Source organism: Phalacrocorax aristotelis, chromosome 4, assembly GCF_949628215.1.
Source record: "Phalacrocorax aristotelis chromosome 4, bGulAri2.1, whole genome shotgun sequence".
In the NCBI taxonomy this organism is placed as follows: Eukaryota; Metazoa; Chordata; class Aves; order Suliformes; family Phalacrocoracidae; genus Phalacrocorax; species Phalacrocorax aristotelis.
Genome location: NC_134279.1, coordinates 2304654 through 2323027, shown reverse-complemented (window position 1 = coordinate 2323027; position 18374 = coordinate 2304654). Strand labels below are relative to the sequence as shown.

General features: G+C 42.6%; 1 protein-coding gene and 1 long non-coding RNA gene across 3 annotated transcripts in view; one reads left to right on the top strand and one right to left on the bottom strand.

Annotated features, from left to right (window-relative positions):
• Positions 1-5718, top strand: part of LOC142055943 (uncharacterized) — a 14663-nt gene extending 8945 nt beyond the window's left edge. Inside the window, exons 3-4 of the long non-coding RNA XR_012660140.1 lie at positions 4354-4425; positions 5021-5718. This is a non-coding gene — a long non-coding RNA (uncharacterized LOC142055943). The remainder of the gene's footprint in view (positions 1-4353; positions 4426-5020) is intronic.
• NAAA (N-acylethanolamine acid amidase) lies at positions 5704-18374 on the bottom strand. 2 transcript variants are annotated; one of them, XM_075090004.1, is made up of 11 exons: positions 18065-18373; positions 17423-17587; positions 15509-15635; positions 14654-14744; positions 11512-11588; positions 9966-10138; positions 9038-9100; positions 8385-8451; positions 7803-7831; positions 6835-6916; positions 5704-6053 (listed from the first exon to the last, which is right to left on the bottom strand). In XM_075090004.1, exons 1-10 carry the CDS (start codon positions 18280-18282, stop codon positions 6841-6843), a joined length of 1086 nt encoding a protein of 361 aa, XP_074946105.1. In that variant the 5' UTR covers positions 18283-18373; the 3' UTR covers positions 5704-6053; positions 6835-6840. The 2 variants fall into 2 exon arrangements, 1 of the variants encoding a protein (XP_074946105.1); XR_012660139.1 differs by lacking the exon at positions 7803-7831 and having other exon boundaries at positions 18065-18374.

Genomic DNA, 18374 nt, shown 5'->3' with positions numbered 1-18374 from the left:
TATGGCCTTTGTACTTATATAATGCAGGTACTCTGATAACTTTGCAGATCGTTACCTACTCAAACGGACAATTGCACACAAAAATCAGACTCCCTAGCATGTTAAGGCTCTTAGGTGTAACCTCCTGTACAAGGCAAATCCCCTTTCAGAAATAAATTTTCAAGCTCAGAATTTCTCAGTGTATACTTATAACTTCCATCAGGCCAACCAAACAAAAGTTTCTATTCGAAGACGCAAGTCTGAAGATTTCAGCAAGTGTTAGCGATCCAACGAAGCAATGATACACATGATTCACTCTGTACTGGGAGCTTGCTTTAGAAACAGCCATCCCCACGCACCTCCACTTAGCGCATCCTGGGATAACCGGGCAGGGTGGACTGAAACACCGTGGCTCGTGTTCTGTTCGGATGGAAGGACACCAGAAGACACACTCCAGCTACCAACTGGAGTGGAGTTCAGTTCACAGGACCAGTTTCAAGGCAGTTCCAGGAAAAAACCCCAAAACGTGGTTAGTGTGGACAACTGGAGGTTGGCACAGCCTGCGTGCCTGGCTGTATTTCAGTGCTGCTTAGGCACCTGGCAGTACCAGCTTTAAAGGAAGATGGATGATTCAGCTTTTCAGAAGAGGTGAGAGCCTTTAAAGATACCTTTAAAAATGCAAACATGAGGGGAAAAAAAATTCCTTTTTCCAGAACTAAACCACTTCCAGATCACTTCTTAAAAATGGAGAACAAATTTGAAAGCAAGCACTCAGGTGCAGAGTCAGGTACTTGGCTTGCTGACGATGTGTTCGGGGGTACTGTCTAGCTGTTCTCATAAAACATGACCTCAGGTTTGAGAGCACCTTTGGAAACACAGAATAAAACTTGTCCTCATTTCCCTCCTTTCTGCAAAACAAACAAGCGTTTGTTATTTGGACAGCCCTACTTTAAACATAAATTTTGGCCATCCATACCGAGGGAGGGTCTAGTGTCAGTGCGCCCTAGGAGCAGCTGCAGAGAGCAAGCACAGGCAACAGCACCTGCCTATTTATCGTATCGCAAACAGTCTGTGTCAACAGGTCTCTCCCAAGCAGTTCCCGGAGCTGCAAACTGTTTCACTTTGTTACCCTCAGACTTTTCTGAGGGCCACAGCCTTAGCAAAGGAGCACACAGCAGTAAACCAGAGACTCCAGCGGAATCAAACCTGTTTCAAGGGTGGGAGCAGCGAGGAAGAAATAGAGCCAGTCCAACTGCTTAGCACCTCTGATCCTTCCTCATCCACCCAGCAGTGACATGCACCCCTCCCCTTCCTGAAATCCTGTACCCAGGAAGAAAGAACAGGGACCCATAAAGGTGTGTCCTGGAAGACTTGGTCAAGTTGAACAGTGGCATCGTCTCAAATCTCAAATACAGGCTGTGTTAAACGACCATGTGAGACAAAATATTGCAACTCAGAAACAGCCAGCTACAGGCTGCTCCCTTCTCATTTTGCTCTTGGCCACCATGCCCCTCCAGCAGAGATGTTTACATGTTTGCTGGTGCAGCTAGAAGGCCTCAAACAGGTTTTCCCCATGCCTTCTGAGAAGCTGCAATACATTCCTGTGAGGCTCTCCCCTGGTATACGCTGCTGCGTGGAGCATCTGCTAGCAAACATGCATGCCAACTAAAGCAAGGTGATAAAACCTGCTGTACGCACTTACACAGAGCAGAACTAACCCACCGCCAAAGAAAGCATGGACTCGAGCCACACGTGGACAGCTAACAGCACAACAAAGTTGAGAGCCTCAGTAGAAGACTGCAGGCATGTAGAAAAGATGCATGTTCACCAGAGTTAGCATTCTAAAGGCAAGACAAACACGTAACAGCCAGGCTCCACACATACCTCCCAGGCCAGTGGATAATATACTCAGTTTTGCAACTCATAAAACAGAAGCTGCTGACTCGTTTCATAATACCGTATAATACCACAGAAAAGTCATTAAAGGTAAACTTGCACAAATCCATCTGTACCAACCGCCCCAAAACAAGAACAACAAAAGCCTGGGTACATTTCCTGGCTTAACGTAAATATTATTTTAACTCCTTCAAAACCAAAGCAAGTGACAGCATTTTGAATCAAACCCTACAATCACTGAGCTTGTGCACATTACAGATCTGTGCAGAATCTGGCGCTCCACCTCCATGAATCAAAGGCTTCCTGCAAGGAACACCCGAGCTAACGTGAAGCTACCTCCAAAACAGGGCTCCTAGGAAGGATGACACACTTCACCTATCATGTGCACAACTGCATCCCCACTAACTTGACACTTTTCTAGACATTTGGACAATGGAAGGAAGAGAGGAGCAGAATCTGTAGGGCCACGAGAGGATGCAGCAGGTTACTGAAAGCTTACTAGGGAAAAGAACTGAAAAACAGGGAAACAGAAATTTTAAGTTCTGCTAAAAGAAAAACAGCAACAGTTTGCTTAAGAGCTACAGATGAATTAAAAAAAAACTCAAATACTTCTCCCAAGAATAAAAATGCTAGCTAGCACTAGGGAAAGTGACGATCCCGCCTTGCCCTCCTAGGGTAAATACCTATGTACATCCCACGTGTACATCAGACTCAGCACGTCTTGTAGCTGGAAACAAGATGGTGAAGCTCGTGTTATTTTACACATGCACTGACCTCTGCGCCTGCACAGTTACTGCAGCAGCAAAAAGGAGAATTTCAGGTAGAAAACTCCCAAATGCAGTTTTATACAGCTTGACACATAAAAAGGATATTTCACCCTAAACTACGGGCGCTAAGTAACTACTTCTGAACACAAAACTTCGTTACAGAGAAATAAAAAGAAAAATGCAACTTACCTTGCCACCAATTTCTAACTTATGGATTTATTAAGATAAACACAACAGAAGCTTTCCACTTATAATTTTTTTTCTGTTCAGTACCCAAAGTGATCAATAATGAAGTGATTTACTTGATAACAGATTCAGAAACTCCTCAGAATCTAAATAATCAATTAAGCTGTTCCCTTGGGCACGCAGCAGAAAATGCCATGTCTTTCAGCACCTGCAGTACAGAACACGTGTACTGTTCTGCACCAAGTGCAGACCCTTCGCTTTATTTACTGCACACTTGTTTTGAGCTGGCTTAAGAATCCTCTCCCATGTGATGCTTAAGAACAGCTACAGATTTGAAATGGATTAGGATTACTGAAAAGAATTACAAATGAGGAATAGAGCACGTTGGCCTCTCTCCTCGTAAGAGCCAGCTCTTACACACTTTCAAGTTGTCTTTTGCTAAATGCAGACTTCTGGAGGAAAAGGAATTAAAGATTTCACCCGTTCCCTGTGTTGGGCTGAAAAATCTTTTGGGCTTTGTAGCTAGGGAATCTGCACTGTGGAAATGGAAGGATGGAAGAAGCAAGGATCATGCATTTTAACTTAGAATTGTTAAGTAATTAAATAGAACTAAGTCATGAATCTGACAGCACTGAGAAAGAAAAAAAAACTATTTTACACTTCCCTGTCTCTAAAAAGTAGATGAAGCCTCAAACTTCAGGAATATCAGGAAGCAATTCAAAGGACTAGAGACGATCCTCCTTTTTTAAAAAACAAGATCCCACAAAACACCCAAACCCTCCAAAAACAATCAGTGCCACACTTTAATGTTTCCAGCATTAAGATACTTTTATATAAGGTATAAACAATCGGGTCTCTCTGTATTTTCATCAAATTGCAATTCTTACACAAAAGTAGCTCAATACATTTGACATCTAGTGAACCATCTAAATGATGGTTCACACCTACCTCATCTAGGTTGTAAGAAGTGTCATTTATCACTCGATGTTTATATTTTTAACAGGACATTAAACTAAGACCGGAAAGTTACATACCCTTCCAGTCAGCAAAACAACAACAGAGAAGCGTTCACGTTGGCATATAGGCTTTATTTTGTCAGCAATCAGGATGCCTTAACATTTATGAACAGATTAAATAAATTATTTTCTTAAAAAAGCCTTGTAAGAGAACAAAAAAAAATTTTTTTTAAAAAGAGACTGCTTCAAATCTAGTTTCTTTTCTTGTTTAAAACTCAAAAAACCCCCACGCCTCATTAATCTGCTCTGTGGCTAGGCCTGAGCAAGTTCTGAACAGCTGAGACATAAACAGGACAGGAGCAGGCAATTATTTCCTGAATATTCATCGATACGAAATCCTTATACCCTCCAGATCTGTTTGTACACATTGAAACAAATACAGTTGATTAACTTCATATACCACTGAGAATCTGTGCACACCTCTGCCAGGAGATAATCAGCCTAACACTGCTGAGGTCAAGATGACTGCAAAACTACACCTGTAAGGATCCTTCTGTCTTTACTTGCAGGTGGATGTTACATAAAGAAGACCTGCTGGGATCAAGAGTCAATTAAAGCAACGTCATTCTGAAATCTCAAAGGTATCGCAACCGCTGTTATTTACATCTTCCTCCAGGGACTCTTTGTCACATGTATCATTCTGGCATACGACTGCTAATATCCTTGTACAAACTAACTGGGTCAAGGCAAAGCTTGCAACGCACTTATCCAGGCAGAAGCAGAGGATGCAGGTAAGCAGGTTATGACCCTTAGCCTGACTCAGCACAAGGAGATAAAGGGCCCACACCTCCAGAAAGCGCTCTCAGGAGCTGTTTGCATAACCAGTACATGAACACTTCAGGTAATATTGCACATCACTGGCAATGGGGCGCTGACACTCTGATCATACTACTTCTCCCACATAAAACTCATGCTGGCATGAGCAGTTCTTTTGTCCACTGGGGAATGGGACCTCTAAACTTTATGTGAGTCTCCACTGGTCTTGACTCTCTAAATCCTTCTGTATTTCTGGGATGCTCCCAAGAAGTACCTGAATTCAATATGCAGTCATAGCACAACTGACAAACAAAACCTCTGCACTATAGAAATTAGTTGTAAATTTTCCATTGAAGGCTTTTTTCAAATATAAAAAAGGAAACAATCCCTTTTCTAACCTCACTGCTCTCTCATCACAAGCTTGTCCCCTGTACTGGGCAGAAGAGCATGTATCATCACAACTCCTAAACCAGCCCCGGATTCCTGATGAATAAAGCACAATAGGCTACAGCTACACACACAGTGGTCAAACACTGGAACAGCCATCTTGGAGAGGGGGGGTGACACCCCCAGCCTGGCACCGCTCGTGAAACATTTGGACAATGCCCTTCACAACCTGCTGTAACTTTTGGTCAGCCCTCAAGCACTTGGGAAGGGAGCTACAACCGTCACCTAGTCCACAGAACCAGTCAATTCTATGCTCTCAGTTACCTTCGATCAGGCTACTAAGCACAACTGAACAGCCTGCACACCAGCGAACCACAGGTGAAGGGGAGAGACACTGGCTGCAGTGGGATTCACACCATGGAAAGTCACATTCCTTTGCAGTGACAGAATAATTTTTGTGTGGAGGAAGGTCCCACAGGGCAAGTGAGGACACAATGGCATGAGGTGGTTCAACAACGACTTAAACAGCATGAGAGCCCGTCACAACCCTGTTCTGCAGTTGTAATAGAGCTGTGCAGAGCTCCATTTGGTCAGCCCGCTCCTACCATGCAGTTCCCTCTGGGCACAGTATCTGGCCCTCTTTAGCTTATGACCACAAACCTCCCCAGACCACAGAACAGCATGATGACAGAAATAACACCACAGGTCTTCATAAATTAAGGTACCAGCTTCATATTTTATTCAGACCTACAGGCCACACAAAATAAAAGTTTTTTATTAGTCAGCATGTAAGTACATTCAAGTTGCACAACTCTTTCCAAAAACAGTAAAAGCAATTTTTAGCCATCAGCATAAGCTAGAACATCAATATAGTTACAATAAAAATCAGTGAAACCACCATTAGAGTTAACTAACAGTATCATCTGCAACAGTGAAAAGAATTAACAAGCCATGATTTCCTGAATGATTGATGTAATTAATAAGCTAAAACAACTGTACTGCTTGTGAGAGTGCTTTTAAAAGCATATGCCAGTCTTGGAAAGCTTCGGCTTTTCATTCATTTTGTCTGTTGAAATAAAAAGACATAAATAAGAGGGCACAGATTCGTATAAAGCTAAGAAAGAAAACCCCTCAGAACCTCTAAAAGAAAGGAATTCCTCTTGCTAAAACCAAATGTCCAATATAACTGCTACAAATGTAATGGAGTTTAAAAACCTGTTCAAACTGGAATGCAGCTTCTTGTGCATCTGGCAAAAACACAACCAGAGTTCCTTGGAATAGAACTAAATATAACTTACTGTCTTTCTCTGAACACATTAAAGCTGCTGCATGAGGCACCTTGTGAGTTCAAGCACTTAGACTTTTATTCAAGTTCATACAATGAAATCCTCAAAGGATGGTAACATTCAGTCATCTGTGACTAGCCATCACAAATTAAGCTTGATCCCCTCCTGCTGGGATTCAGTGCACTCAGACCAGGGTTTCTGTCCTAGCAACCACCTGGAGACATGTGAAAAGCATCCCAGGAGGGGGACAGGTAAAAATAATAGGTAAAACCTTCACAGAGGGAATGCCTACATTTAGGTCTCAACACCACCCACTCTTTCCTCTCTGATAAAGCACTTTTCCTAAGATCATCTCCAAGGGTTCTGCAAAGTCAGTCAGTACTTAATCTCTAAAACAACAAGGGAAGGTATTTACCCAAGGCCAATAAAAAAAACAAGGGCAAAATCAGGAATTCAGACTAGGTCACCTGAGTGCCACTGCAGTGCTTTGTCCCTCAGTGACTCTTCAGCTGAAGTTTTTATTTAAGTACAAGTAGCTAGGAGTGCCAGCATGCTACTTACACCTCTTCACTTCACAGTTCTGATCCACGTCTGATACTTCTCAGGAAGTGCAGCACTCATTACTGTGGTATACACTGTGTTACTGGTAGGGAAAGAGGAAAAAAAGTGAGTGACATTCCAAAGGGGAGAATAATCTATAAAACTTGCAAAGCAGCAGAACAAATTTTAGGGGAAACAAGCCTTCTGCTTCGGTACAGAAGGGTTAGGAAAAGCAGGAAAGAGACTGGTAAAGAAGGGCGCTGACACAAATTTTTAATACTTTTTCCCCGGCTTAGTACAGCAAAGGAACCATACTTCAACATCCATTTGATCACTGTATAAAAAATTAGTATTGCTGATTTGAACAGGCACACCGAAGTCCTGCTGTCAACTGTGGAGAAGCCATTGCCCAAGCTCTAATGCAAATGATCCAGAGAATATCGTGAGCTCCATATAAAACTAAAGCAAGACAGGATAACCTGCAAAGGTGCAATTTGTGCAACAATGCAGAGCAATAATGGTATACTGAAATAAATATCTGTTAAAAATCCACTAAATGGTACCTAAAAGCTCTGTCCCTGTTTACTTTTTTCCCCTTTACACATTAAGCAGAGCTACATCAGAAACTCCAGAGAAAGCCATTTGCAGTGCTAACAACAATCCAAAGGTTCCAAAGTGAAAGGCCCAAATGACTCGGCACAAAGTCCAGCCGGTCCTCTAAGCGGTCATTTGTTTCACTACGACTTCCCAGGAACTCCCATTACCAGACTGAGCCTAACAAAGTGTAAGTTCTTGGCTGGTGTGGCAATGAAAGAGGAAGAGCGCTGTTCAAGTGCAGAGTGCCACACACGCAAGCAGCGATCTAAGCTGGGAAACCCCAAGATATTCAGACAGACACACAGGAAAATCCTACGGAAGTTCATGATTGACTTAAGTGGCCTGAGGCATGGCAGGAGGCACTGATTAACATGTCTGAATCTAATACTTACTTGTTTAAGACTGGCTTCACTGACAACACCTGTACAGAAAGTTTGAATAGTTGTCATTGTGGTAAATGAAGAGGGAATTAAAAGACTGTTGAGAAGCAGCAGTAGGATGAAGTTATGCAGCACAGGAATAATGCAAAGTCAAGGATTTATCTTAGTGGTTTTTTATTTTTAAACATCACACCATTTTACAAAATCATTTTTTAAAAGCCCTCTGAAATGCGCAATGTCTAAATTCTTAGAACTAACTGGTAAATATCCCTCATGTCACACTATCTGCCTGTTGGAATATTTCTAATGGCGCTTGAAATAAGCAACTGCACAAAGATGATGGTGATGGGATTCACCTCTTGCACTTCCCACTTGGATTGGCAGGCTACTACAAAATGCCTATACAAGGGAGTTCAGGAACATTTCAACAAACTTACTTATCAGTCTGAAACTCTGCAGATACAGTGTGCAGTACGCCTTTTTCACCATGCCATCCTGGCACAGCCTTTAAAACCCTAACAAAAATGCGACGGCACTTCTGCTTCAAAAAAGAATCTTAAGGAAAAGTCACAATGCAGAATTTAAATTAAATACCTTAAAAAGTGTATCAAAATTGATGTTATGCTGTCCAGTAGCATTGAGAGCTTTGATGGCTGGAGTTCTGCAGGAAAACAACGCAGTATTATTAAACATACTTCTGTGTTCCAAAGGCTCCAAAGCACCAATGTGAAGAACATCTCACTAAATGCCTTGACATTGAAACGCTTGCTTTAGCCTAAAATAATCCTGAGTTCTGCGTGACTGAACCTAGCCTCATATTGCTTAAGCTGCTCTATTACTACACCATCGAGTACAGGCCAGCAGGGGATCTGCCAACAGCCTTTTGCAAACTACACAGCCTAAAGACTGTATTATGTCTGCAAGCGCCTTCCCAGTGCCAAATACTTTTTCACTGGGAATGTACATCCTTTAACTTTTACTAAACTTCACTTTATTAAGAAACTTTTGGTACATGGCTTATCCTTGTAATTTCCTATCTTTTATGCCATGCAATGACACGCAGACTTTCCTCTGGCATCCATGAATATCCTTCCTTACCATATCGGTTCCCTTTTGGGTGGCATTACAAGAACTGAACAAGCTGCCTGCTCAACGAGCTAACACCTGCTCAGAGAAGGAAACACCCGAGTCTCCAACTTCTTCAAAATGAAGTGTTACCTCACCACAGAGCTCCAAACTAAATTTACCTTCGATCGTCAAAAGGAGGAGGAGGATTCCAATGGTCATAGTTTGTCTCCACACGAAACCACCTATAACAACACAAACGCGGACAACGGCAAATCGGCAGGTAATTAGGAAACGCCAAGAATCAGTCTCTCTGTATTGCCAAAAGGAAAAAAACCTCCCTCAAAAGCCTGTCTCCCATGTCTCTTGCAAGCCCAAGGAATCCTATGTTGATAGACATGGCAGCCTTTACCATGAACTACTGAACACAAATGACAAAGGAGCTGAGCTCCTGCTGGTGTCCACGACAAAACGACTACTGACTACAGTAAAAACAAGATCAGATGTTTAAAGAGACTATCAGAGAAAAGATTATGGGAATGCGTACAATACAGCCTGCAGCATTCAGTTGGGAGTACACTGAGCCAACAGGCCATCTGACTGTTGCCAAGCCAGTATTTACTGGCTGACTGTACTCGTTACGTGCCGTTTCACACTGCAGGGCAACTCTTTAGTAACTCCATATATTAAGCTACCGATTTCATAAGATTCATAGTAAGAGTTATTGAGTCTTCAACCTTTCTACCACATTGGGTGAAAACTAACTTTGAAGTGCTGAACTTACTGGTGCATTACTTGGCAGACAGACAGGAAAAGCCCTTAAAAGTCTTGTCTCCTTTGGAACTTGGCTAAAAACCAAAAATCAACACATACAGATGTTTTTTCTACCCTTGCACCTCTGGGCTGCTCCAACTGGACAAGGGGGTGTGATTCCTTCTCAAAGAGAAGGGACTGGACTTCCTTTCAGAAGCTTTCAAGCTTTCCCCATCCAGCTGTAAGCATTACTAATAGATGAGCCTGGGTCTTCGAAAGAAGTTGTGTCACTAACCCTGCGTATGACTCAGGAAGGAATATTAAAAAACAAAATAAACTATTTCTTTTTCTACTTACGCTCCACCTAAAGGATCGAGCGGCCAGAGATCTGCAGGCCCTCTTCTATTCCTCGTTATGACCATGCCTTCTTTGGGTAACACCCCTCCTACGATATAGTAAACTTCAGCAATGATGGGAACGCTCGCTAGTCTGATAACGGCTGACTGAAAGTCCTCTGCTCTGCTCAGGGTCTAATGCAAAAAGGAGATCACAGTGAAACAAGGATCACAGAACAAAGTCAAGCACAAAAATGGGCACTGGGACACCTTAAAAAGACAGAAAGGTCCAGCTTTTTTGAAAACAGCAACTGACTGAAGTGCTACTTAAAAGTATTTCTCTCAAAATCATTTTCCAAACTAACGTATACACGTGAAATGTGTATGACTAGTAAATGAACTCATTAATCCCAGCTTTGTAAATATTAACAAAAAACTAAGTATACATACACATATACACAGGCATATACATACACTTTTGTGTATGGTGAGAAGTGAAAGAAGCTGCTAAATCTGTCATTCAAAAAGAGGCATGTCCATACTCTGCAAATTCAATCCTCAGCAACGTCTTTCAATGTGAACAATGGGAGAGATGAAAGTGGAGAAAAACCCACTCCACATCTTTGTCTTGCGAGTGGTTTAAGAGGACTTAGGTAACAACGATGGAGACTTAAGCAACAATGGCAGAGGCATTGCTTACAGCAAGCCTGGCTTCTCCTGCCATAACCAGGTGACTAACTTAGCATAAACTGACAGTTCCACCGCAGCCAGTGAAGCTACTATTTCAGGCATAGGGCCACAACCTACCAAAGCAGATCTTTAAAAATGAATGCTGTGCAAGGACTAGAAACAAATATGGAGAACGTGCAAACAAAATTTTTCAGAAAGACGGGGTAAGCCCTGGAGAACAATTATTTGTGACAGCAACACTGCAGCTAGTAGTTTTGAGTCAGAGCCTCAAGTCACATCTCAAACGCAAGTAATATGAACAATAAAGTCTCCAGTAGATATCCCAGATTTGCAGGGCATTTACCTACAAACCGTATCATTCACGTTTACTGGAATTCATGAGTCTGAGAAGCAGCAGACCTGTTTTACCTTAGTAGTGCCCTAACACAGCATTCATAAAACGTGCTATACAAAATACCAGCCTAACTCCTGCCGCTCACCAGTAAGCAGTGCATTTTTAATATGGTAACATATCAAAACATAGTGTAAAATAACCACCAAGTCAGATACTAACCATCTAAGAGCGCAGCTGCCTCAATTTGTTGAAATACAAATCACAGCTACCTGAAATAGTCCCTAGGAAGGAAGTCTTTGCACAGCTTCATCAAGACTTTTGGTGCTGAGTAGAGATTGCCCCCCCCCGAAAGGCTGGAATGGCCTCTGTCATACACATCACTGACCGTTTGGGGACAATACCTATCCCTTCTTATGAAATGCATTTAGTAATAAATTTATTGAATTTTCTGTGAAACTAGAAGTTGGAACATCAAATTTACCAGGAGTTTGTAAGTACAAATGATATCACTGTGAATTATGAGAAAGGAACTCGATGCGCTTACGTCTCGGACAAGCCAGCTGACGGGGTAATTCCGAGTCAGAAAAGCAGCTATTGCGTTTTCCCACCATCCACCACCCGCTGGAAAAAAAAAAGAAAAATTAGTAGACATGCAAATTATGTACGCTCTGTGCAATCTATCCTCCCACCTCTTTCTTCTCCACCTGCCATCTCTAGCTCTACAATCTTTCCCTCTACTGCATTACAAGAGATCAGTGCAATAAATTCTGTAATTCTCTAATTATACCAGTATCATAAAAACATCAAAGTTGGGCAGCTTATACTGAACCGACAAATCACACACCATCTCAAAGTAATCAGAGCCTCAGTACCATCTTGAGCTTATCAACACTGTTTAGAACACTGAAGGCTGATAGAGCTCCTTTTCTTTTCTATTACTTTACTGATACCTATACATAAAAAAATGCAGGACGGGCTGCATAACCAGGCTAACATACCCTGGCAAGCCCTCATTTTACAGCATTTGTCTTTCAAATGCTGTTTTCTGTATCATTAGATTTGGATATCGAAGTAACACAGAAAGCTAAATCCTCAGTGAAACAGGGCAGCTATGTATCAGCATAGAAAGTCAACATTTCAGGAGAGCGGCTAACAGTGTGTAACACCTAGCTGAAAGTACAGGTGAAATATAAATAAACAACATAATCCCAACTGAAGTTCAACCAGGACCGCCAGATTAACACCTCTGCTTTCCAGAAAGCACCTCAGACCTGTAATGACAGCAGCCATCATTAGCTTTTTGGTGCTTTCCAAAAGGTACAATATTCCTGTGACCAGCACCATAAGAGGGTGCCATAAAATGGCAGGGAGTCAGAGGTACAGCAGACAGACGGCAGTGTTCAGCACTGTACAGAGAATGCCCAGTATCTCTCAGAACTTGCCAGTGCTAGCAACTGCAATCAAAAACTACCACATCCCTTCCAGAACTGGTAACTTGCTAGCTGCTCAGTTTTTAAACCATTTTTATTTATAGCTGAATGGTAAGCAGCGAAGAGTCAAAGGTGACTGTAACAGGGACTAGCACTTGGTAACATATTTCCAAAAGGACTGCTGGTCTATTCATGTGATAGAGTAGTCTACATCTGTCAGCTCAATTATTAGCATTAATCACCTCATTATTCATCTTACTGAAATATGACAGCAACAGGAAGAATTCCACAGAAATCATGAAACAGCTAAGAAAGAGGTAGTGATAGTGTTTGTGTTACTGGAGAAAGTTATAACTGAAAAACAGAAGGTCAAAAGCAGAAGCAGCCAGCAGAAACAATATGATTGTCACTTGACAGACTTTCACCCTAATTTGAAGTCATCCCCCTTTCCAGCTACAGCTCACATGTTGGTTTCCCTAAATTTTTAGTTCAGTTGTACAGTAGCAGATAAAGCAGCAAGCAGTCAGCAACAGCTGATTTACAGGAGCACAGCATGTGTTCAGTGAATTTGTCTTGTCTGTAGTTAAGTAGTGATTGCAGTTGAGGCACACAGGTGGACAACAGCACATCGGCTCCTGACGAACAAGAGGCGCCCAACACACACAAAAGTGTGCAGTACTTGATTCCTCTATTAGAACCAGGAAAGGAGAACAGGTTGGTGCACACACTAAACCACCTTGCTGTTGTCTCAGATGACCCTTGTACTGAGGGTTGAAGCACCACACAGAGAACAGGACAGCACTGGTTTTGTCCTCAAATTGTGCCTGTTTGCAGATATAGGGCTTTGGTCCACAACATGTTCCGAATCAAGCCTTTTGCAAACACTTGATACACTGAAGACTTCACTTCCAAGCTGACATTAGTATGAACTAAAAGCAGTTTGCATCTCTTGGTATCAGCCCAAGATGCTCCAGTTTTAAAAGGATTAAGTAACTACACTAGCTTCAGAAGGAGGCCCTTAAGCACAAGTGTGAATTGTGGAAAGAATCTAGTGAATTCAAGAAGGCAGTATTAAACAGAGGAAACGGGAATCACAAGGTACACGTGCTCCATAGCAGAACCCCTACTCAGAGATAATAAGTGTGTATATATATAAACTTATACAGCTAATACTGTTTGCATAATGTCTAGAAGGTATTTTTTGAAGAGCAAAGATTGTCTAATGAAAATAAAAGATTAAAAAGAAAAGAAAAATCACCACAATCACAAGTGAAGAAGAAACTTTAAATGTTGGTTCAAACTTGGACTACATTGTTTCCAGTTCTAACAAACAGCTAATAAAGAACAACAGAAAGTGTCTGCTTCTTAAGAAAAAAGAAAAGAAAGAAGGGGAGGGATGGAAGAGGCAAAACCAAGCTCTAGGTTGGCTTATAACAGCGAAAATGAAGCGCTGATGGAAAAGGCCACGACCCTTCCTCTACCTTCCTGACTGTTAGGAGCCCTTCTGCTATCAAGTTTTAGTTCTCAGTAGGGTTCTCTCTCAACTTCCCTCTACTACCAGATCTCTCCTCAGCCACCTTTCCAGTATCTCCATGCATTCTCTCCAGCCCTGCTGCTGTTCCCCTAGATATCTTGGTCTTCCGCTTCATAGATTCATAGAATCATTAAGATTGGAAAAGACCTCTAGGAGCATCAAGTCCAACCATCAACCCAACAATACCATGCCTCCTAAACAATGCCCTATATTTAGATTAGGTTCATTTAAATTAGATTTTTCATCTAATGAAAGTCTTCACACCAAAAGGCATGCTGCAGGTCAACTCCCATCCTCTTTCCAGCTGCTTTATGGGGACAGAGGAGCATGCAATACAGAGGAAGAGAACTAGGAAAGCAGATATTTATTTGCTATACACGACCACATCTTTTTCTCTCAACCCCTACTCTGCTGTTTCCAATCGTGCCTCTTGAACAGACCACATTACTTTCTCTCTTAAGGCTTTCCCCAAGGTTCTCTTTTGGCACTTTAAAGCTGAGGTGACACTGCGCTGACAAACAAAGGCCTTTCTCCTATACAGCAATCAAAATCTGGCAAGCACATATGGTTGCAACCCCTGAGGGCCAGAGAAGTCATTCTATTCCAGCTCCTTCCTGGAAACCTTAATCGTATTTCTTCCCTCCGGGAGAAGGGTCAGGGCAGGTGACAATCAACTGAAATAGTGTACGTAACATCAAGTGCAGGAGACTGGTTTAGTTTACCTCGTTCATCACCGGAGATCGTGAACTTGTGTGGACTTTGTCCAGTCCATAAGCCTACGTAACCAAAAAATGTGGTGCCTTGATATGCTACCTGGAACCAGGAAACATGCAGTGTTTTAGCATTTTGGAACAGAAGACTACAGTATAAGCAACATTCTGAAGCAGCATCCTATACTTTTTCCTGTGAATTTCACACATCAGCTGCCACAAAACACTTAGCTTTAAACTACAATAGAACTTGCCAAGTATGTTATAAAACCACTGAGGACCAAAATGCACTGCATTTAATTTGTTAATGATCACCAACTGCTACCGAAGTTTTACGCAAGTTAGCGAGTACCCAAGTAAGAAACAAAGAAAGAATTCTCCATTTGCAAAACAGACTAATGAATATTTAAAAAAAAAACCACACTACCAAGGACTGCACTAGCAACCAGGTCAGTTTTGGAAATTTTCATATAGCACACACAGATTAGTCACAAAAACTAACAAGGCCTTAGGAAAAAGCCTTAGAATCAGTCTCTGCCAAAACTGATCTTTCTGTATTCTGTAGTATTTCTTTTAATATTTCGACACTCCTTCCTTTCAACATCCCCGTCCAAATTATGATCTTAAGATACCAGATTATGCTGTTCTATTTCTTGCAGTTTATTGCCATAAACTGGATGTCCAGAAAGCAAAGAAAACCAGTATTCATCCCGCATCCCTAGAGAGTGCGAGCACTGCGCTCTAATAATCCAGCAAACCTGGGACAGGAACCACATTCCCACAGTGAATCCCACTGCCTAGGCAGCTGTAAGATCACACCCCACTTCTCACAGAACACCACCCAACCGTATCAACCACAGATGATACCTGCCCACTTTTTATAAACTGCACATCAATTGTAATCTTGCTTAATATATCGACAAAATCGTAATCCAGGTTCCGACCATGGTAAAAGTTTCCTTTGTCATCCTGAGCAATAATACTAGTACAGAACCTTTAAAAACAAAAAGCGAAAAGAACGATTTAAGAAAAAGCCATGACTACACTTTCAACATTACAGTTGAATTAGCTCAATGTTTCAGGAGTAACTGAGTTCATGTCTGGCAAAGTGTGTGACTAACGTTAAGCACACAGATAGGGGTTAGCATTGTCATTAATACTTATGCTTCCAAACTGAAGAAAACAGTCTCATCCTGCACTTGGATAAAATTTCTTACAGGTTTTAATTTAGAATTAGGAAAAAAAAGGCAGGAATAGAAAGGCTTCACGAAGCTCTGCATAACTACACATCGCTACAGTGTCCTGTGTGATTTAAGCAAGATATCCGTAAGGGTGGATATCCTTTCACACAGGGTCTAGCATACAAAACTTAACAGGTCCCACCTGGCTTAGAAAGTAAAATGCCGCACTACAGTCTGCATGAGGACCAGGCTTTTCCACTTGGAAAAAATTCATTTTAATACTTTTCTAAATCAGGATGAAAAGCTGACATCTAAAAATGTCCACAAACTATCAGTTTGAAACTTTCTGGATTTCATTTTGACAATTATAGATTGTTTCGTTGCCATTTTGCTCCCATCTGTATTTTTCATCACACCTAGATTAGAAGTTGTAAGTCCTTTCAAACTGAAAACATCAGTTGTTGTTAAGGTGTCGGCCACCTTAATAACAGTCTAACCCCTTCTCTAGACCAGGAAGTGTGCTAAAATTCTTCTCTTCATAAGTTTCAGTTTCATCAAAACAGACTCTATCAAGTATATTGAATTAGCATGCAATTAAAAATGTTTTTTCCCTGTGGAGTTTTGAGTTTGTCATTCTAGTAATGCACAGCACCATGTTTCAAAACTATGAAGGTAAAAAATTTTGCAGACAAGTAGGTTTTTTCCGCTGGTTTTAGTACAATTAGAGCTGAGAAAATTAATTTTGTGGGCCTTACCAGGGCTAACAATGCTAAGTGTCCTCTGTAAAATACTAAGAAAGCTAACATTTCAATGAGTATCTTACCCCATACTAATGCATATGTTAAAAAGATCACTTGAACTGAATACTACACGTTAAGAAAAAAAATAATCAACATGCATACAAGTGGCTGCATGCACCTTTTTTCTAAAAGCTTTATGGAGAAATATTTTTATGATCCTCACAGGCAACACCAAGGGTTATTATTCTGCTGCAGATGCTTCTAAGGGGAAAAGAGACAATGAAACTGAGTATCTTTTTCCACTGAGGTTTTGTTTACCGTCATAAAAATACTATGCCCATTTTCCACTGTGCAAATGAAAAAACTGCATTATTTAGTCATTGCAAACATTCATCCAGAAAATTGTTTGGAAGCAACTTCCTCTGAAATGAATGGTTAAAATAATTAGATTACAGCTAATACTTCTAGGTTTATTTTTCTTGAAATATGACAATTTAAACAACAGAAAAATACATGACACATTAGAAGGTGAACAAACCAAAACACTTTGAATGGATAGCCCTTTGTTATTAGCAGAAGTTGTTTTCATACTTTTATACATTTATACAGGCATACACATACAAACAGATTACAGCTATGTATTACCTTTATTAAGGATAAAGGCTCTCAATTTCTCCTTTAATTCAGGACACAAACTGCCTAATGAGGATAAAACTTTCCAGCCGAATATAGGAAACGGTACGGGAGCGAACAGTGCGAATCACCTGCCACGTGTCTTCACCTGCCTTTTTGCATGTTCTCCCACGCTGAACCGAAATGAACCTCTACAGCCTTTTCTACCAGATTCAGTCAGTACTTACGCAGTAGATTCATAGGCGAAGTTAAGCAGGACTCCATCTCCAAGACTTATTCCCAAGGCTTTGCACAGTCCCCGTATTTCCCCCGCGAAGGGTTGCGGCATAAAGAATTCCAGTTCCGCTGCTATCGGCTGAATGACTTTGTGGACCCATTTTGGTACCCTTTGACTGCAAAATACACTCAAGGCATTAGGTGAGAAACAGACCAAGGTTTGCAACTTAGGCCCAGCAGTCAGCTACTCCAGGAGCCTGCCACTTCTCTGGTCAGCCTGTCCCAGCTGATGCTGACCATCCAGGAGCAGCCTCTGCCTGCCCGCATCCCATCCCTCACCGAATCTCATCGCCCCCTGCACATCCCCAAAAAAGCCTGCACCGCCTGAGCAAAGCGTGCCGCACAGGCTTCTTTCTTGTGAGGGTTTTTTACTCCTGCCACTCAAAAAACCCCCTGAATTTTGGAGATCAGCAGCCGCGCAGCATCACTGGCCACGGGGACCGGGGCTGCCCCTCACGCCGCTCCGCCGGGGAGGAACGGGCCGCCTGACAGGCGGGCGGGCACAGCGCTGCCCCCTCGGCCCCAGCCGCCGCCATTTCACGCACTGCCCGCCCCGGGACCCCGTCCTCCCCCCCACCCACACACACACTCACTCGATGACCCGTACGACGGCGGTGCGCAGAAAAACGGGATCGAAATGCCGCAGCAGCGGCAGCCACCGCTCCTCGGCGGGGCTGTCCAGGCTCACGTTACACCGCAGCGGGGCTGTCCCGGGGGGGGCCGTCCCGGGGGGAGCCGCCGCCGCCGCCGCCGCGCACAGCAGCACCAGCAGCCCCCACAGCCGGGAGCGCGGGGCCGCCGCCCGCCCCATGGCGCAGCGGGTCGGCGGGCACCGCGGCCCCACGGCCCGCCCGCAGCCGTAGGGTCCTCACCCCGCCCGCCATGGGCGGCCCAAGGGGAAGG